At 36.7% G+C, this 21,641-nt stretch overlaps 2 protein-coding genes across 3 annotated transcripts; one reads left to right on the top strand and one right to left on the bottom strand.

Moving 5' to 3' along the window:
* Window positions 1–1,286: 1,286 nt before the first annotated feature.
* Window positions 1,287–11,737, top strand: LOC132063402 (BTB/POZ and MATH domain-containing protein 2-like). Its single transcript, XM_059455923.1, has 4 exons — window positions 1,287–2,217; window positions 4,519–4,867; window positions 9,787–10,063; window positions 11,121–11,737. Exons 1-4 carry the CDS (start codon window positions 1,790–1,792, stop codon window positions 11,297–11,299), a joined length of 1,233 nt encoding a protein of 410 aa, XP_059311906.1. The 5' UTR covers window positions 1,287–1,789; the 3' UTR covers window positions 11,300–11,737.
* A 645-nt stretch (window positions 11,738–12,382) lies between these two features.
* LOC132063401 (mitogen-activated protein kinase 15) lies at window positions 12,383–21,641 on the bottom strand. 2 transcript variants are annotated; one of them, XM_059455922.1, is made up of 10 exons: window positions 21,062–21,641; window positions 20,083–20,491; window positions 19,786–19,913; window positions 19,613–19,672; window positions 19,338–19,487; window positions 19,097–19,252; window positions 18,798–19,009; window positions 17,050–17,154; window positions 16,725–16,885; window positions 12,383–13,174 (listed from the first exon to the last, which is right to left on the bottom strand). In XM_059455922.1, the coding sequence occupies exons 1-10, from the start codon at window positions 21,083–21,085 to the stop codon at window positions 12,882–12,884; spliced, it is 1,698 nt and encodes a 565-aa protein (XP_059311905.1). In that variant the 5' UTR covers window positions 21,086–21,641; the 3' UTR covers window positions 12,383–12,881. The 2 variants fall into 2 exon arrangements, with proteins under 2 accessions (XP_059311905.1, XP_059311904.1); XM_059455921.1 differs by having other exon boundaries at window positions 16,725–16,891; window positions 21,062–21,640.

The raw sequence follows: 21,641 nt of genomic DNA, 5'->3' as shown, positions 1-21,641 counted from the left end.
TCAATAGTTTTAAACAACGAATTCATTTAAAGCATGCATAAAATAAACGGAAAAGGCTCAACTATGTCATCGAACTATTAGAAAAGGCTCATTCATGCCACTCGTTAATAGTTTGGCTCAAATATGTCATCGTTATTATCTTTTTGGGTCATATATGCCATTACTCACTAACAGAGTTCTACAATTACCGAATTTTGCTACAGTGTCATTATCTAAGCCCTTCATTTTATAAATGACATATTTGAGTCTTTTCCCAATTCATATATAAAATCTCAATCTTTTCTAATTTTATGTAACAAAGCTTATAAAGACATAGTTTTTCCATATAAAACAATAATGTTATTAGTATAAGGGATAAACTTGTCCTTATAAGCTTGTTGTATAAAATTAGAAAAGATGGAGATTTATATATGAATTGGGAAAAGGCTCAAATATGTCATTTATAAAAAGGTTTAGATAATTATTAATTAGAAGCAAATTCGTAATTGTAAAACTCGTTAGTGAGTAATGGATATATGACCCAAAAAGATAATAACGACGACATATTCCGAACCCAAACTATTAACGAGTGCATTTAACCACCCCTTTTCTAATAATAGTTGATACATACCGAACCTTTTTTCTGAAATAAATAATAAATAATAAATAAATAATTATTAGTGGATCTGGAGCGACCAGCGAGTACTTGACCAACTGTATGTAAAAGAAAATGTTGACTTTCTTATTTGAGCTCGTCTAAACAAAACGGCCCATTTTCAAAGGAATAAGTTAATTTATTATACGTCGATCAACGAACCTACAAATTCACAAATGAAAAGGAAAAAAGAACCTTGATAGTGTTAAAATGGAGTCCTCCATTACGTAATATTTTGTCTTTCAAACATAACTCCTTAAATTTGTTAGTAATTCCACTTAAACATTCAAATTAAAATTTATTTCAATTAAGCACTTAAATACATAATAATGTACTCTTATAAGTCATTAAAACCTCATACCTATTCCAATTTGTACTTCGAATGATTTAATGTATTAACCTAAACGCGCATGAAAATAATTTTTAAATTTGTATCTAATAAAAATACTTTATTATGTGTTCAAACAATTCTAACAAAGCCAGAATTCTAGTATTTAAATAAAATTTATTGGCGATATAAGCATTAAGCTGCCATCTATGTCTTAAGCCTAATATTTTTATAGTACAATTAATAAATGATTTTTTAATGCTAAGTAAAATAGTTGGATGGCGTATTCACATCACACAGTCCTTTATAAATATGCATAAATTATGGGTAATCTTTCTCTCAGCTTTCCTTTCTGATCACCTCTCACACCGTTACCCCTCTTTCCCAGTTCTCAAAACCCTAATCTTCCATTTTCGTAAACCTCTCCAATTCCACCCATTTTTCACCGACCCATTAACCCATATAATCGACCCGTTTCTTCAATTCCACCAATTTTCAACCCTTTCTTCTCAATTCCACCCATTTTCACCGACCCGTTAACCCATCGAATCGACCCGTTTTCTTCAATTCCACCAATTTTCAATCTTTCTCCTCAATTCCACCCATTTTCACCGACCCATTAACCCATCCAATCGACCCGTTTTCTTCAATTCCACCAATTTTTAATCTTTCTCCTCAATTCCACCCGTTTTCACCGACCCATTAACCCATCAAATCGACCCGTTTTCTTCAATTCCACCCGTTTTTCACCCACCCATTTGCTTAAAAGATTAATCTTTTCCTTCAATTCTACAAAAAAAAAAAAAAAAATCGATTTTTTTCACCATATGGGTACCTTTAGGGTTCCATTGGAACCTTCAAAATCCCCAAATTCATCATCATCATCATCATCACAACCAACAACCACAACATCAACTTCTCGGATCGATACGATTAATGGGTCCCATGAATTTAAGGTTGAAGGTTACGCTTTATCGAAAGGTATGGGAATTGGGAAATATGTAACTTCTGAGATTTTTACTGTGGGTGGTCATTCATGGGCTGTTTACTTTTACCCTGATGGTAAAAGTGCTGAGGATAATGGTACCTATGTTTCGCTTTTTATCGCCCTTGCTAGTGATGCTACTGATGTTAGAGCTTTGTTTGAGCTGTCTCTTATGGATCAGAGTGGTAATGAGAGGCATAAGATTCATACTCACTTTGGTAGGGTGCTCGAAACGGGTCCTTACACGCTCAAATACCGCGGTAGCATGTGGTAATTTTTTTCGCACATTTGTAGCTTTTTATCAATTGTGGTTGAGTTGATTTTTTTGTTTATGTTGCCAATGGTTGGTATATACTTGCATTAGTTTCATGTTTTGAGCAGTAATTTATATGTTAAAAGACAAATTGTGAGTGACGGATCATGAATGATATAGAGGATGCGCAAGACCCAAGTACTTTGGATTGAGGCATATATGAGTTATTCATTGATATGGTTATTTCTAGTTTAGTTGATTTTTGTTTATGTTGCCATTTGTTAGTATACACTTGCATTAGGTTCACGTTTTGCGCAGTAAGTTATATGTTAAAGACAAATCTTTAGTGCTGGAACGAATTGGGTCAATGAAAATTCCATTGATATAGAGGATGTGCTAGCCCCAAGTAATTTGGATTGAGGCATAGTTGAGTTATTCATTAATATGGGTTATCTCTAGTCCTTGAATTGTTTGATCTGGAAAGTATTTTTGTAATCTAGTGGTTTACATCATGGGCTGTGTTGGTACATTTATTTTGGAATCATGTGAATTGAGTGCTAATGTGCATAAGCTGAACTTGAATGTTGAGGATAAGTGGGATTTAGAATATGCTGGACTGCTTTTGCCTCTAATGCTGTATAATTAACTTCCCTGCATGCAGGATAAGTGGTTATTGGACAAGGTATGTAAGTAGCTCTTGTCATGATGCATAATTTAAGGACGAATTCCGTATAGCACGTGTCTAGATATGGTAACTCCATTAGGCTCGTCCCATAATCGATTCTCTTGATACTAGTGTTTCCAAGAGAGGTTAGGGCTAAGAATGAGTCAAATGGTTCGTCATTTATGGTTATTTTTCACCAAGTGGTCCTACTTGGATAGGTGTTCTTTCATTCACCTTTTATTCTTTCAATAATACTTGTTTATGAATCCTTCTCCTGAACCACTATTTTTTTTTTGTGAGAAGTGTCTTTTTTTATTCTCTAAAAGGTGACAGCCTTTTAGATTCTTTGCCATGGTTCGATTAGAGTTCAGTGCGTTCTAGTTCTTATCTCCTTTGTGCAGGAAAGGGGGTTTTCCTTTTAAGCCACAGTACTCAATGACTGATAGCATACAAGTATTTTGAGAATGATAGTTTTATTTTTTTAAAGGGCTTAATACTAAACTAACAGTAGTCTTCTTTTTCTTTGTTGTGGTAGTTTGCATGCCTCCAACCTGTTTAGCTCTCTTTCTAATCTAGTTTCACCCTTCTGGAAACTTTTCCTTTCTCTCTCGTCATTGATTTTTTCTTTTGCATTTAGAGTGTAGCATTTGATAGGGATCCCCATTACGTACATAGGTTTATTCCTGTGATTCTAAGTGGCGTAAATATGCTCCTGCCTACCTGCTATAACATGGCAATGTTTCAGGTTTTGTTATTTTCATTTGGGCCTTTTGTGTATTGTCTATGCAGTGTATATCTTTGCTCTTTCTCTTCCTTTCAAAAATACCGCCTTTTACTGCGAAACATGCCGTCTTGGGTATGTCCATAATTAAGGTCACCTTGTATTTCATTATCTCATTCGGCTTCCCAAACTGGACCTCCTAGGTTCTGCGGCCGCAATATTAGGACCAGCCTCGAAATCGCATTGTCCACAAATCACCCTTAATGTGGTTTTGGCCTCTATCAAAAAAGTAGAATTGAGTGTCACTCATAGGAATTAGGATTATACATTCTGTTTGGAACACTATTCACCTGAAAGTGTTCTTTACTGCATGCGCCTCTAAATATCTTATTGCAACATGATTTTTTCATTTGATAGAAAAAGAAAAAAAGAAAAAGAACAAAAGGATGAACATCTTAACTTTTATTTCAAAGATTTCCTTGGTTGAGGGATGTCCACATGAGTTCATTGCTTGAGGGATACTGCTGAACATTTGCTTCCTTGTGACAGTGGAGGGATCGCCTGGTTGTGGAAATGGTCCCACACTCCCAACCGTGATTGGGATTGAGTTACCAAGAGGGGGAATGGGAAAGGCAGCTATTGGCCTCTGGAGAAGAGCTTTGGTTTGGGGGTTTACCATATAAAACAACACTTTTAGTTCACATTACTGAAAGCAATGTGTGAAAGAAGAATTTTCTCATCACGAAACTGTACTTTCTTTTTGGATTAGGTAAATCTATGATAGGGATATTTAGGAAATATTTTTTATTAGCTTATCGTCATTTTAGGAAAAATATTTGGGGAATTTTAGTTCTCTATTGTACATGTACTCTTGTATTGCTTCTTCCATAGTTAATATATTGACCACTTCCAGTTTCATGGTTGCCTTTGCAGGGGCTATAAACGCTTTTTCAGGAGAACATTATTAGAAACATCAGACTACCTTAAAGATGATTGTCTCTTGATCCAGTGTACTGTTGGTGTTGTAAGATCATACAATGAAACACCGAAGACTTTCTCCCTGCCTGTGCCACCGTCAGACATTGGGCTTCATTTCGGGCAGCTCCTAGAGAGTGGAGAGGGAGCTGATATAAAGTTTGAAGTTGAAGGTGAAGCCTTTGCTGCACACAAGTTGGTTCTTGCTGCCCGCTCCCCTGTGCTTAGGGCACAACTCTTTGGTCCACTAAAGGAAGAGAACGTACAAAATATTAAAGTTGAAGAAATACAGGCTCCAGTATTCAAGGTTTGAATTCATCTCTTTCTTTCGCATGTCTGTTGAACCTTATGATGTATTATTCTTTATGGAGGGAGGTATTTTGCCCATGGTTGCTCTAGATTAAGTGTTGCGTGTCCCAATCTAAAAACCAAAAAATGCTGTCACATGACATGGCCGTACAATAGCTATTGTCGTTTTATTTTCCCTTTTTTTTTTTTTTTTTTTTTTTTTGGGGGGGGGGGGGGTTCACAATTTTATGGCTATTGTGCTAATAGATGCTGATAGGTTTACTTGATTGTTTTCACTTCCCTTCCGGAGTGATATTTGTTGCTATGCAGCGTTACATTTTTTATCAACCTTTTAATCTCCTATCCCCAGTGAAACTATGCATTAGCGTATCTTTTGGAGATTGTACTTCAACAACCTTTTAACTCCTATCTCCATGAAACTATGTATTAGCACAACTTTATGCGACACTTCCGTTTTTAGACTGTCCCAAGAAGACACCTTCTGATATTCAGAAACAATTTAACTTTAATTTTTCATTCTACCCTTAATGACATGATTTTATAGCCATGAAACGCTTCTGGTATGTAGGTAGTAGAGTAGTAGAGTGTTGTCTTGTTAGCAGTTGTTGTATTACTCATGCAGTTTCTTGTCCTTCGATGTTTGTTATTATCTATTATTTCTTGTACGGCTTGTAGTTACTGTTCCGTTTTTATATGCTTTGACATGACTTCTTCACTTCCGTTACTTCTTTTTCTACCTATTTGGAGTTACTTTTCTTGAGCCGAGGGTCTATCGGAAACAGCCTCTCTACCTCTCAAGGTAGAGGTAAGGTTTGCGTACATTCTACCCTCCCAGACCCTACTTGTGGGACTATACTGGGTATGTTGTTGTTGTTTTATTGAAACGCTTCTGGTATGTTTTAGACCACAAGTTTTGGAAGTCCTTTTTTCTTCTTCAACTCTTTGCCCAGTCGGATAATCCCCCTGTTCCAGTTTATGTGACATTTTTCTTTTAGTCTGATCCAAAAATACTTCTACATTTGGATACAATTAATGTAAAACTTCACATTTTACCCTTAATGAGAAACTGTTATAGCAACACCAATGTTATTGCATGTTTAAGACCACCAGTTTTAAAGGTTTTAGGGCCACACAATTGCTATTGATGGCATGTTTTAGACTACAAGTTTCAAAAGTCTTCACTTCTTTCTTAAACTCCGTGCCGATTCAAACTATGTCACGTAAATTGGAGCGGAGGGAGTACTTTCACATAAAATGGGACGGAGAGAGTAATATCGGTCCTGAAACTTGGATTTTGACTTAACAAAGTTGTGAAGCAGTGACAAAATATATCAACAAGGTATTAGAGTCTTCTGTATACAGAATCTTTGTCATGTATTATTCTGAGGCCATAATAGTTATTGAATGTCAGATTTATGCCAGTTTACTCCTTAAGAAGTACTGGTAAGGTTTTTTGTACCCTCGTATTTAACTTTAGCAAGTCCCTTGGGGAGGATTATACCATCATAACTCATTATGAAATGGTTTGGAAGTTGCACAAGGCAGAGGACAAAATGATAAATATCATATCAGGGTAATTAGGAGTCATTGTACGTGCAAGTTGGAATCACATGCTAGCTATCCTTAATTTGTTGCATTTGTTAAGTTGTGCTTCATGGAGATGTAGGTTTTGCTGAAGGAAAGTAAACTTTACTAAGATAAGCTGGAATCCTACGACTATGTTAGTCTTATTTATGTTCAATTGGGTTTATGTAATGGAAGTTGGGTTGAATTTTCGGAAACTAGTATAGTGTTAGCCGGAGTTGTTGGAAGCAGAAAGCGAAAAAAGCGCCAACCTCTTTATTGCGGGTTTAATCACAAAGTGAATTGATGTGTGGTCTTTAACAAAGAAAGGTGCTAAAGAAGAAATAATAACAAATAACAAATGCATGTAATACAAGGAAAAGGAACTACAAGCAAAATAGTAACTATTTGGACTAACGAATTGAAATATGTATAATTAAGAGAAATCTATGATGTAAAATCATGTCAATCAAGAACGATTTAAATTTCTGATTTAGGTGAGAAGATGTAATTTTATATTTTTGGAACTAGTTTTCTGAATCCGCCTAAAGAGCATGTTTGGGAAGCTTAAAGACAAACGGGTTGTCAACTTTTTAGACACCAAAAGGGGTTGTTCGATTTTTAAGTTGGAACTGCAACTGATTTTCACGGCCTCCGTTAATGTCTTTTGGAACATTTTATTAAAATAAATAATTACAGTTCGCCTTTTAAATAGCGAACTGTAATTTAATTTTTTTTTTTTTAACAGTTCGCAGGCCTTTTTATCAAACTGCAACTTGTGACTTTTTATTCCCAAGTCACGAGTTTGTTTTTATTCAGGCCTCGGGAGTTTTAAAAAAATTCATTAGATCTCATGAATTAAAGAAAAAAAAGGTTGCAGATTCAAATGTCAGACAGTTGAATAAAGACATGTGTGCAAAGTATTGTTTGGTCATATCAATATTGAAGACATCTGTGCAGAGCATTGTTTGGTCATATCAATATTAAATTACTCCTTAAGAAATGTTGCAGACGATCGTATTTGAGGGAAATTGGAAACTTTTGCCCTACTTTAGGACGGGTGCTGTATCTAACCGAACCTGCTTCATACACAACTTCCACCACCTTAAAATAAATCAACTTTTACATGAGTTTCTGTCATTTTTTTTTGAGATGACCACAAAAACGGTGAATTGAATTATTCCAAAACAAGGGATGTGCTGTATATTTTTTTGAGATGAACACAAAGACTGCGAAGTAACTCGAGTGTTTTTTTAACAGTTCGCTGGCCTTTTATCGAACTGCACCTCGTGACTTTTTATTCCCAAGTCAGGAGTTCTGTTTTTATTCAGACCTCGGGACTTCTAAAAAATTTGTCAGATCTCGTGACTTAAAGAAAAAAAGTTGTAAATTCAAATGTCTAGACATCTGTGCAAAGTATTGTTCGGTCATATCAATATCAAAGACATCTGTGCACAGCATTGTTTGGTCATAGCAATATTTATATTACTCCTTAAGACGCGCTGTAGACGATCGTATTTGAGGGAAATTGGAAACCTTTGCCCTGCGGCTGTAACTAACCGAGCCTACACACAACTTTACCAGCCCAAAATGAGTTTCCCACATTTTTTTCAGATGATCACGAAAAGAGCAAAGTAAATTGCTCCTAAACAAGGGATGTGCTATATAATTTTTTTGAGATGAACACACAAACGGCGAAGTAAATTGCTCCGAAACAAGGGATGTGCTATATATTTATAGTGAATTGTACAAAAGTTACGAGTTGCAGTTCGATATATGTGAACCGAACTGTACAATTTTAAAATATAATAATATGGATATTGATATGACCAAACAATGTTTGCACAGATGTCATTAATATTGATATGACCAACACTATTTTGCAGAGATATCCTTATTCAAATATCTGACATTTGAATCTGCAACTTATTTTTCTTTAAGTCACGAGATCTGACAATTTTTTTTTGTCACGAGATCTGAATAAAACAGATTGCGGGACTTGGGAATAAAAAGAATACTGCTGCAGTTCGAAAATTGGCCTGCGAACTGGAAAAAAATATTACAGTTTGCTTGCTGACAGGCGAACTGTAATTAATTCACTTTTATAAATGCTGCAAACGATGTTAACGGAGGCCTTGAAAATCAGTTGCAACTTAAATATCCAACATCCCATTTGTCTTTAGGCTTCCAGGACATGCCATTTAGGCGCCGGACTCCTAGTTTTCTGATATTAAAATTTTAACTTTATTCTTAACAACATACCCAGTGAAACCCCACAAGTGGGGTCTGGGGAGGGTAGAGTGTACGCAGACCTTACCCCTACCTTGGGAGGTATAGAGGTTGTTTCCGATATTCTTAATCACTAAATGTTCATTCTTATTGTTTTCTATTGTCTAGTATTGCCCTTTTAAAGACTAAATCCATAGATCATGAGGCACGTGCCTTAGCGCCTATGCTAAAATGCCAGCTAAGTGAGGCGAAGCACACAACCTGGTTCTAGTACACTTCAGGGCTTAAGCGTGAATCAAATGAGCCTTTGATTTTTTCTATTTCTCACTAAATTACATGTAAAGCAGGTAGTGGCCCCTAAAATCAGGAAATAGCGAAACATTGAGAGTGTGTGTGAGAGAGAGAGAAGTTTCTTTTTGCTGTTCCATCCTAGCAGCAGCGAGGTTAGAACCACGAACTACCGGAGCTGGTGGGGAAAGTTGTGCTATTTATTATATGAGCTTAACTCGAACTCAATTTGAGCATACACATTAAGGGACCTGAGCTTGAATGGGTCGAGCTCTCTTCAATGCTCACAGACCAAAAAATATATTTTCTTTAGGAATAATATAATTTGAGTCAAAGGACGGGGGGCATTACTTCACTGGGCCAAATGAGTTCAAGCTTACACGCATAGAGCTCAAGACTGGTTTGAACTTCTTGGTATTTGAGGCGAGCTTGGCTTGCAATACTTGAGTTGAAGCTCAAACACCTACGGTATCGATTGACTCTAGAAGTGTTTGTCTCCTGTTATATTCCCTAGTGATTTCTATGTTGGCTATGACACTTTTGGCTCTAGTAATTTGGCTTGCAAACTATCTGCATATTGTTTTTCCTGCCTAGAGTCCAGCAGGCTCATTACTTCTCTCTCTATGCTTTGCTATGCTTTACTTTACTTTGTACTGTTTCCTCATTTAACTATGCATTGAGATATCTCTGTCGATATTTTCATCAAATAGCTCTTATTCTTTGTTACGCTTATTTTTTCTAAGTTTGACTGTAGTGACTCTGGCTTCTGTGATTTAATTTTAAAAAAGAATATTGGCAACTGCTAGAACTAATCTTTTTTTTTCCTTCTCTTTTCAGGCGTTGCTCCACTTCATCTATTGGGATGCCCTCCCTGATTTACAAGAGCTTGTGGGTCTCGATACCAAATGGGCAGTCGCGTTAATGGCTCAGCATCTGCTTGCTGCAGCTGACCAGTATGGCCTTGAGAGATTGAGAGCACTTTGTGAGGCTAAGCTTTGCGAGGATGTTACAATCAACACTGTTGCTACAACTTTAGCTTTGGCAGATCAGCATCATTGTGTCCAACTGAAATCTGTGTGTCTTAAGTTCATCGCGTTGCCTGAAAATTTGAAAGGTGAAGTACTAGATGCCTATTAATTGGAGAACTACTCTTTCATCAGTTTTTAATTGAGCCAGCATTTAATTACGGTGAAAGCTACTTTGAGGGGAATATTGATTTCTCTATGATCTCTCTAGTTTGGCTTAACATAACAGGTTGTTTCAGTAGCGTGGTTATTATATGAATAACGGAAAAGGCTCAAATATGCCATCGAACTATCGGAAATGGCTCATTTATGCCACTCATCAATAGTTTGGCTCATTTATGCCATCGAACTATCAGGAATGGCTCATCCATGCCATTTTTCAATAAAGTCGATTTTACAATACCAGATATGACACTTGGTCACCAATTAGAGGTCCACGTCGTTTAATTAAACCAGCACAAATTAAATCCTAAATTAAACTAAAACCCGACCCACAAATTTGTGTTGGTTTAATTAAACGACGTGGACCTCTAATTGGAGGCCAAGTGTCATATCTGGTATTGTAAAACCTGCGTTAATGAAAAATGGCATGGATGAGCCATTTCTGATAGTTCGATGGCATAAATGAGCCAAACTATTGACGAGTGGCATAAATGAGCCATTTCTGATAGTTCGATGGCATATTTGAGCCTTTTCCGTATGAATAATCTTGCTTGAATTTATGAGCGCACTTCAGCCCTTTGCCAATTAAGCCACCAGGCAAGGCATTCCCAATATGTTTCTCTACTGGAGATTGTACTCATCTATTGGTGATCTTGTGCTTGCTAATATCTCTTAGTCTTCAAAGTGTAGTTTCAGTTTAGCTTGCAGCATTGGCGTTTTCAATTTTTCTGCTACCGGACCTTGAAATTGTGCCATGGGCAAAGGGGATAATTTTTTAATGGGCATGAAAAGATCTTTTCCTGGTTGGACACGCTTTGGCGTGAACATCTTGTTTACACTGTTGTCAGGACAAACTTTTGGCTAGATGTCATCTCTCTGCACTTCAGCTATTTGTCCTGTTGGATAATCTGACTGATTTTCGATTTGTTTAAGCTCTGATGCAACCAGAAGGATATGTTTGACTCTTTTTTTATTTGTTATCAGCTGTGATGCAATCAGAGGGATTTGATCACTTGAAGGAGAGTTGTCCTTCTGTCATCACGGAATTGCTGAAGTATGTTGCTGGGATGAATGAACATGCAATCATTTCTTACGTACATGGTGGGCACATTCTAGATGGCACTGATGTGAATGGAAGAAGAGTGAAGCAAAGGATATATTGAGTGCAAGCCACATATTTGATGCTGTGTGCAATTTATAATGGCATTTAATGGCATTGCCATCATTTTTTAACAGTTCCAATTGGTAAAGTAATTGATTGTATTACTAGTTCCGTTTCCAAAGTGCATAGAGTCCAGGAACGCTATCGTTGATCACTCATTGTTCTGTTTCTGAGCAAATGATCTTTAACCTAGAGTGGATGAGGAGGTGCCTACGATTTGTAGTAGGTACTTAAATAATTCTCATTTTAGGACTAAGTCTCAGCAGTCACGTTTGGGTCCAAACACTGGTTGATTCTGCTATAGTGTGAAGATTTTAGTCTTGTCAAGTTAAGCCTATTCGGCTGATTGGTCTGATTTTTTGTGTTGTGTCGTTCTCGTGTATGATTGAAGATGATATTCTGGTTTCTACTGTTGTTCAAATACAAGTACTTTTTCCCATTTCTCTTTGTGCTCTCCTAATTTTATTATTCAGTTTCTTAAAGTTGAAAATCCAACACTTGTTTGGTGTTTCTGAGGGACCTCTGGGAAAACAAACGTGGCTATTCTAAAAAATCAACAATTAAATTGATAAGTTCGCATCAGCGGTGGATATCTGATGAAAATTTTCCTCATGCACCTATAGCAAGAGGTTCACAGATGTATACTTGTAGATTGCCACACATCATAAAAAGACGAAACACTGATTAAATTTGCAAATCTGTGCTTAAATCTTCAGAATGAATGGAAAACATAGAGCCAAGCAGAAATAAATGAAATCAAAAGATTCAAATAAGCATGTATTTACAGTTACATGTAACATTTTCTAGGCGATGTGTGTAGGTTGGAATGAAATTAACCTGAACTAAGCGGAATAAGTAATAGAGGATTCACATCGTAATCTCCTTTGATTTGGAATTAAGCCTGGTTGATTGATTGATGTTGATTGCAACCTACTGTTACATCCAAGCTCACATTAACTTAAAAAGAAGTGGGATCCAGAGCAAACTAATTGCAACATATGTGGTGTTACATCCAAGTTAACATTGGCTCAAAATGAGGGGATCCAGAAGAAAAGCCAAGTTACCGTGCTTTACAGAGTGCAGGAAGATCAGAAACACGGAGGTCCTTATTTAAATAAAGAATGTTTACAGGTTACACGTTAAGATCATCAATGTCTTAGTCATAACATAAGTATAAAGCATGTCAACAGTTTGTCCGCAAAGAATGAAGGGAGAGGGGAAAAGAACAGAGATTCATGTCATCAGCTACCAACAACCATCTTTATCAGTGCTTCCATTTCTATCACGATCGCAGAACAAGAGTTGCCATGGAGGAGAATCCATACCAAACCTTTTAAACTCCGGAGGAGGAATATAAGTAACGAGTTGTACATAGATGTCTGAACCAACCAAAATCGCACTGGGATTCTTCAAGTTCACGTGCCTGCGTCAATTACCAAGCGATCTTGAACTTCGCCTAAGTCTGAGAAATTATGGCTGACAGTCAAATTAGCTTTTAATATGGTACGTTTTATGAGAACCATCCTTATGGAATGTCTAAACTGGAAAGCTGAGTGTTACATGGTTGATCGGAGATCCCAAATTTAATACCATTGACTACCAGGTCCACCTGGCGCTGCAGCAACTTTTCTTGCCATGTACTGTTCAGGTTTTGGCTGCACCCCGTTGGAAACTTCAGTACTCTCTTCACCCCTTTCATTTTTACAGCTGGGATGTCTTCTAGGGTATGAAGTATTGGAAATAGGATACTGAGCTGAACCGCCGGGGTTCCGTGTAATTCTTCGCTGTTCAATGACTTCTGCTGCTGTCGCTGCTGCTCCACAGTTGTTGTAGCGCAACACTGAACTAACCACCCTCCCAGGTCTTGCAGCACCACCTGCTCAAAAATCCTCCTGTTAATAACATAGTAATAACACTATCTAAGCTTTAAAGCAGCCTATTATCGCTTAAATAGCAATTCTCTTCTATACAACTAGGATATGTGCACACTAGGGCATCATTTATCAGTCTCCATATATATCTGTTTTCCATTTATAAGAATAATAAGCCAGAAGAGAACAGAACTTGACATAGAAATTCTCACCATTGCGACTGACTTCATACTTAGTGACACTTAATTCAGAATGAGCTACGAATAGAGTGGTGCATTAATACAGTGACAAGGCACGGAGACGGGTCCTAAGACAGTGTCAGTGCCTCATGGGGTGTGAGTATGCAAGTATATTAGAGCTGTGGTACTTTTGGGTTAGGAAGGAAGATGTATGGAAGCAGAATCATTGATTCCTCTCAGTTGTTAGTTATGCTTTTGCTTTTTAGATGTAAATAAACAACACCAACTTAGTGCTGATCATTTTAATAAAATTCCTTTAATTTTTTTATCAAGTAAAAATTCCTTTATTTACTGATCAAAAATGATAGAATGAATTTAAAAAAAAAAAAAGACGTATTTCTCAAATGCACGAAAAACTAAAACCAGAAGCCTTATTTATCACAGAAAAGAAAGACACCAAAAGCCTTGAAAACCAGCTGTGGATTATGTTAGTGAAGGAAATCCCTATATTCTTGTTCAGTGCTGTCCACTGCAGCCAGCCATGAAAATTGATGTGTTTTACTCAATAACTCAAATATTTGATTTTTCCATATCTAGGATTACCACTTTCATCACAAATTCATATGCATGATGCTCAGAAGAAGCAATTTCCAAGGAAAATTTTGCTGAATAGCCACCTTTTATTTTGTTTTTTGATAACAATGGTGATCGAACATTTGCACCCACTTTGACTAATTCATGGGATACTTGTTATCTCTCGCCAATTAGGCACCAATAACTCTAACTCACCAAGGGTTTAGACAAATCGGAAGAATCCACTAAGTGTTGCTTCAGCTGGGATTTAACCTTAGTTTCCAAGGTTGTCTAGTTAAGTTAATAAGACTGATGACGGCAATGCCTCGGTTTTTGCGCTTCTCATTTTCCTTTTAGATCACAGAAGGGTCGTCAGCGAATTTACTTGGAGCTTCAATGAAAATTATTGCTCCCCCCTTTGACCCCACTGTATGGAACAGAATTAGGCTATACACGAAATTTGGAATGTTAATTTGACTTGCATATTATCAAACTCTAATACTCCCTCTGTCCCAATTTATGTGGCACAATTAGGATTTCAAGTGTCAAACCTGTTTAGTTTGACCATGAATTCGTATTTAGAATCTTTAAGTTTTTAGAACTAAAATTTACATATTTGAAAACTACGTAAAGTACTATAAGTCACAATAGTTGACAATTCAAAATATTCAAACGACATATGAAAAAAAAAATACAGTCAAAGAAAAGTTCGTTTGAATCTTGAAATCGGAGAGGTGCCACATAAATTGGGACGGAGGGGTTTTATATTTAATGGCATTCCATGGCTAATGTCTTTCAAACATGTTTATATTGGATCTCGGACTGGAACGAAAATGAGAAACTTCGGACAAGCTATGGGCTGTGGTCCAACACTGCTTTACTTTAACATTTGTGGAAATAAAGAAACAGAAGAAGTCTTGAGCTAGGAGATGGAAGACTTTCTAAAGATCGTGGACTCTTTATGTTTAGGAGACATTTTTTTCTTTTTTTAAAGACTCTGGACTCTTTTAATCACATAAGAAACATCCTCTCCCCCTTCCCCCCAGGGGTCTAGATGCTTTTTGTAAATCCTGATGCAGTCAGTTTCTGCACCTCCTTGCTGCCATTTTTTGTAAAATTCTCTTTTCCTCATCCCAAAAAAGGGGCAACAGATCGACCAACACTTCATTAATTATCAGGCTGTCAGATTAGAAATCTCTACTAACACACAGTCTTTGTGTTCATGCAAATGGCGGTACTAGAGTCTCTGAAGTAAATGTCTAAACCAATATCTAAGTCTTTCATAATAAAAATGTCTGCGGCCACGCCCATCTCAATTTTATTTCCAATTTACAAAGAAAAGATGAGTTGAGGGCAGAAGTCGAAAGGTCTTAAATAGTTCCACTAGGAAACATATACTTAAAACCTATGTTGCTCGGACTCGGTGTCGAGTGTCGGATACGGGTACGGATCTAGAGGTCGGATTCGGCATAATCTAAATTTTAAGATTCGGGGGTACGGATCCAGGTGCGGATACGGGTGCGGGGATTCGGCTAAAATAATTCAAAATTATAAGACAAAATAACTAAATCTAAGCCTAGAAATAAAAAACAAAAATAATTTTTTAATAGTTATGTTTCATTTATAATTAAATATTAATTTTTAATTTTGAAACTAAAGTCTCAAAAAAAAAATTAACTTGAAACTCTTCTAGATACAATAAGTGTCCACTCTTCAAGAGCTCTCCGTTTCTTTCAATTTAGCCTCAAATTTTTTCTCAGATTGGCCCATGGATTTGGTCAAAGTATCCAATGTCGTTTGACCAGATCCGACACGAATCTGGTGTTCGGACACAGGTGCGGCAGCAAAAGTGAAGGGTCCGAGCAACATAGCCTACAACACCTCAAACATCTGACAACCCGCTAAATAAGATGTGCTAACACTTCACACTTCTGCAACATCTATTATTTTAAAGGTATCTTTTTCAAACTGTATCTCCCCAGGTAGGGGTCTATCAGAAACAGCCTCGCTACCTCCCAAGGTAGGGGTAAGGTCTGCGTACACTCCACCCTCCCCAGACCCTACTTGTGGGATTACACTGGGTGTGTTGTTGTTGTTGTATCTTTTGCAAATAGTAAAAAGATTATATCCAACATCTAAGACAATTCAGTCCTTGAAACAATGTTAATTCCATGAAATTACACTATAATTAAACATTGTTAACTAATGAATAGGTTTAATCCAAGTGATTCAATTGTACATTTTCGGAGTAGGAGAAAAACATATTATATACAAGTTCACAGTTAAACAGTATAAATTTTTGAAAGAACTAAAATATGTGAAAGTTTTATAAGTATATCAAACATTTTGGGACATTCCAAAAAGAAAAACCTGAGACGGGGGAGTACTACTTCCTGTGCTCACAATTTGGCAAGACAGAAATTTTACCTATCTTTTCCAGGTTTTACACATGTGGATATCCAACAAATCATTTGCATATGCTAATTCATTAACAAATTCGCAAGGAACAGCATCCCAATTTGTCTTTCCAATAATGCAGATGGAAGAACATAATCATGAGTGCATACACCATCGTCAATACGAAAAGGGAATGCAACTCATTTGAATATAGCTTGCAACAATCAAAAGAGAAAAATTGAATACTACTCTCAGCAAAACAAAATCATTTGAATATTGATGGCAACCATCAAAGGAGAAACATTAAGTACTACTCTCAGAAAAACATACTTCCATCATTTAAAATACGAAAAGAGATCAAATGTTGGACCCTACTACAAGTGTTAGAAAACTAGTGAAATCAAACCTTGAACATTCTGAGGAACTTGGAGAGGCAGCCTTGTCATGGGGATCATTGAACTCCGGTCTGCATGTGGTTTCTCATCTTCTTTGATAGAGCACTTAGAAAGATCATTTGCAACTTCAACTGGATTTTGCACTGAATTATCTGAATATAATACACAAGGCCTGCATCTAAAAAGTTATCAGTGGCTAAGGTTGTGCAAGAATTGAGAAATATCAGATAGCCAAAACTTGCAGGACATTCCTTTTATTGGAAAACTAAGACAACAATAAAACATGGTCATAGGAGAAAGGAATTTGATCAACCAGCATGACTGCCAGGGACTAACCTCGGTAGGGATGATGAGTGCTGCCTCTCAGGCGGAGCAGCAGCTCCTCCTTTGCCATAATGCTCTTCAAGATATGCAAATTGTTTCTTGAATTTGTCAACAGCACTGGGGAGAGACACAAGAAACTATTAGTGATCCTTTTTGGCTCCAGTGCAGCAACAAAACCAAATTCTGTTTCTTAGAAAGAAACTACAGTAAATAGCACCCTATTATGATATTTTTTAAAGTAATAATGAGCTTATTGATTTTTTATTTTTATTTTTTTTGACGAAGATAATGAGCTTATTGATATAGGACTAACTGAGCGCTGATATGTACCATAGCAGAATATTATGGTTGCCACCGAAATTTTTCATTAACCCATGGCCCCCTCCATAAATTTTGTAATGCAGCACCGTAAGCATGCATACACAATTAAGCCAGAATGATAGTTTTCTCTTAGAGGAAGGTTCTCTAGGGGGTTAAAAGCACTCGAACGAGGCTTGATAATAGAACAATATGATTAATAATAAGTCTTTGAAGATCATGACTGATGGCCTTCAAGATATGGGAGAACTTGGATGGAACACTGTACAGGCTTGCCTCGCTCATTCTTTGACATGCCTATGATAGTATCAAGTTTAACTTCTTGAGATAATGAGAAAACATAAGTCAAAGTGCCATATTTCCCCTCCGTTTGTAAGCTTCTAGTCTTCTTTATTAGCTTGTATATATATCTCTCTTCCATTTCAGTAAAGCTTTTGATGAATAGATGTACAGTGTTTCTTTCTCAGAGAGAGAAACGGTCAGGCCTTTGGTAGGCTCATGATATTTTCTTTTATCAGGCAGATGAATCATAATACATGTGATTGGCAATGAGGTCAATCTATCTATCTTTCTTTTCCTTTTGATCAACATACTATCCGTTCTTGTATCATATATGAGATATGATTTTAGCTTGACATGACTGACCAGATGAACAACCTTCAAAATAAAATAATAAGCATACCGTCATATGGAAATATGGAACAGGGTTGGTTTCATTCCAAGACCATGATATTTTCTTTTATCAGGCAGAGAACAAGAAATCTAGGTTTGATCTACCCATTTGTAGATCAGATGAAAAGAAACCAAAATAATAACTCCCATTAATATGGAACATTAGAAGAGTTCTCAAAGATCTACCCATTTCTACGTCAAAGAAAAGAAGACCAGAATCACTCCCATTAATCCTACATTAGAAGAGTTCTCAAAGTCTACCTTGGAAATGAAGTTAAGAGTTCCTTTGAACTCTGAACTACTACCAAGGAGGAGAAACTAGGTTCCTAACGAGAAGTCTACCCTGATTCACAATGCCTGGAAAGCAGTTTACCCAAGAACTACATTGATTAATTAACTTTACCCAAAAGAAAATCATGGAGGTTTCCATTCATGCCAAATGGAAGAGTTCAGCCTTACAATTAACTAAGAAAATAGCAGAAAGAAAACAGAAGAAAGAATGAGAACGGTGGAGAAGAATTCATGTAAAGGACGCGAGCTAAAATAGAAGTATTGAAACTTTTTCAACTCTATCTACCTTTCTAAGGGAAAACACGAAATTGTGGCAATGCCACCTAAGTTGCCGTACTACAACTTAAAACATATTAAACAGATGTGAGCTATGAACACATTGATATGCACATGCAAAATAAGAGGTATTAATGTGGAGAAAACCATCCAGTACACAAGTTCAAAGACAAGACCAAAAACTCAGTTTGAGACAAATGTACCTCGGATACATGAAACCTGTCGGTTCTTGCCCCTCTAAGAACTCCTGTAACATCTGTGGGTGGTATTCAAGAATTTCTCTGTATATTAGCTCCCTCACATCCTCCTTTGTTATCCTTCGCCTTTCAAATTCAAACTCCATTTTTGTAACTGGTTGGGCAGAAGGTTCTCTTTCCACTTTGGCCAGATTTCTGAAATATGGATCTGCAAGTGCCTGAATTTTGAACAAGGAAAAAGGGCGTTAGGAGCTGGAGTCACAAATAATGCAACTTTGTGGAAACACATAGTAGTGTATTTGGACCTCTTCTGCAGTAGGACGATCCTTAGGATCAAAAGCAAGCATCCTTTCTAGCAAACGAAGTGCAAGGGGGTCTGCATGTGGAAATTTATGGGTGAAAGGTACAGGCTTTTTCTTACGCATACTGCTCAAATACCTCCGAGCCTTTTCATTTCTTATCTATAAGCACATAAGCAACCATATATTAGCCACAAAGCTATCAGAGTAGAACATCTTGAGTTCCAGGGAAAATATAGGGACTTACCCTGGCAATGGATTCTGGAGATGGTGTGCCCAACAGATCGGTCATCAAGTCTAATTGGTGCACCACATTTTTACCCGGAAAGAGAGGCTTCCCAGTTAATAGTTCTGCAAATATGCATCCAATGCTCCATATATCAATTGCTGGTGTATACTGAGGACAAGTCACAACAAAGTGGCCTTAGAATGTGCTGGTATCGTAATAAAATGAAGAAAATTATAGCTAATTCACCAATAAATCAGAATAATTATCTAAAGCAGAAAATTGTATATTCACACCTTAGAGAAAAAAGATCCACACAATTCGGGAGCCCTATACCACCTCGTGGCAACATAATCCTACAGGAACAAATAATCAGGTGAGGTTAGATGTCACATTTTCTGCTAAGCTCATTAATAGAACTATGTTTCGAAGTTAAAAGTTTTGAGTAGAGCATTAAGAAGAAGCATACAGTCCAAAATATAGCTGTTGGAGTATCATTGAAGGCCACTCTTGCAAGACCAAAGTCACAGATCTTAAGCTTGCAGTCGGCATTTGCTAATATATTTTTGGGTTTCAGGTCACGGTGAAAGACATTGGCTGCATAATATTCCAACATAGAGGTATTGTTAGAATTGGAAAAATTATCACGGATTTGGAGCATACCATGGCAGCTAATATAGCTATGTTAATGTCTAAGTATATAAATATGTCCTTTGTGGAGGAAAGTCATAGTAATTAAATAACAATCTTATAGCCAGCATACAACCTGTGTGTATATATTTTAGCCCTCGAAGAAGCTGATAAAGGAAAAATTGATAATGTTCCGGCGTCAGATCATCATTTGCTTTAATGACTTGATGCAAATCAGATTCCATGAGTTCAAAGACAACATAAATATCCTTGAATTCCCTCCGAGAAGGAGGTAACAAAATATGCTTGATTTCCACTATATCTGGATGACGAAGAAGCCTAAGAAGCTTGATCTCACGAAGGATACGGGTGGCATCAGAGACATGTTCAAAGATGTCATTTATCTTCTTGATTGCAACTTTTTCCCCTAGATGGGTATCAAATGCAGAGCAGACTACACCATAGCTACCTTTGCCAATCACTTCCTCTATCTTGTATCGGCTCCCTTCACCATATTCAGTAAAGAAATCTACATCTCCAGACCCCTGCATATTCATATAATAATTCACAAGATGGGTTACAAGACTTGTCAAAAATGGATCATACTATACTTCAATTGCTACAGACATTATTCCAACCTGCATGAGCTAGTGCCATTTCAATCATTCCCTTTATCAAAACCATATAACTTAAACTATTTGATTAACTCCACATCTATTTCTCGATTGACTCGGATCATATAACTAAACTTGCACGATACCGCAGTACTACATTTACTAGGTTTAATATTTCAATTAGCCTTAAACCTCACCCCATATCAAAGCATGAAAAGAAGATCCATCCACCATTTAGCTAGGTTCCTAAATCATACAACTCTCAACATTTCAATCCTCCAACCAAATGTCCTAAACCAGATAACTGATTGGCCGAAGATAACGTCATTATGTGGAGTTTCCAAAGCATAATAATAGCCCATATATCAAAAATCATTACTACTGAGTAAAGGAACAATAAATCTAAGTGCTGTAACAACTAGGTCAGTACTGCAATTGATTCTAGCATACTACTTATAGCTTTAAATAGTATCTAAGCTCACAAATTTGAAAGACCCTTACTTTTTTTCGCTGATCAGGCTGCATACTTCAAGTGGCAAGCATCAAAAACACAAACCACAACTATCAATAAGCAGAGGGAAAGACTCTTATCACAAAATTAGCTCAAGAAAGTTGACTTCAACCCTATGTATCAAAAAATACCAAAAGTATCCTAAAAAATTATCAGATTCAAACAAGAACCACCAAAAATCTTGCAGTAAAAACCCCAAGAAACAACCCCAAATCTTAGGAACAGGCAACAAGGGCAAAGATGAAAACTTTATTCAGATTTCAAGATCCAAATATGAGTAAAATAGAGTTTATAAGCAGCACTATATGACAACAAATTTGGGGTATAGCTTGAAATGAAAGTACTTATATAAAAAACTCAACAAACAACAGTTGTTGATGATCTCTAATGCATGTACAACAATGCTAAGGTTGAAAACTGAAAATAACTATGAAAAGATTCAATTTTTAGTGAGATAAATTGAGTAAAAATCAGATCTTGGAAACAACCAGATAGAGAAAAAGAATATCTTTGAGAAATGGTATACTGTTTGTTCAAGTTTTGTGAGAGAAAAGGGAAATAGGAAAATTT

This window comes from Lycium ferocissimum, chromosome 7 (genome assembly GCF_029784015.1).
Source record: "Lycium ferocissimum isolate CSIRO_LF1 chromosome 7, AGI_CSIRO_Lferr_CH_V1, whole genome shotgun sequence".
Classification (NCBI taxonomy): Eukaryota; Viridiplantae; Streptophyta; class Magnoliopsida; order Solanales; family Solanaceae; genus Lycium; species Lycium ferocissimum.
Note: the sequence above shows the minus strand (reverse complement) of the source record. Positions and strands in the feature narration are given on the sequence as shown.

Coding starts and splice junctions, on each gene's coding strand:
- LOC132063402 (XM_059455923.1), top strand. CDS start 1,790: ATGGGTACCTTTAGGGTTCCATTGGAACCTTCAAAATCCCCAAATTCA. Junction 4,868..9,786: donor TACAGGCTCCAGTATTCAAG/GTTTGAATTCAT, acceptor TTCTCTTTTCAG/GCGTTGCTCCACTTCATCTA. Junction 10,064..11,120: donor GTTGCCTGAAAATTTGAAAG/GTGAAGTACTAG, acceptor ATTTGTTATCAG/CTGTGATGCAATCAGAGGGA.
- LOC132063401 (XM_059455921.1), bottom strand. CDS start 21,085: ATGCAGCCTGATCAGCGAAAAAAA. Junction 20,492..21,061: donor AGCCTGATCAGCGAAAAAAA/GTAAGGGTCTTT, acceptor ATGAATATGCAG/GGGTCTGGAGATGTAGATTT. Junction 19,010..19,096: donor ATCGTCCTACTGCAGAAGAG/GTCCAAATACAC, acceptor TTCAAAATTCAG/GCACTTGCAGATCCATATTT.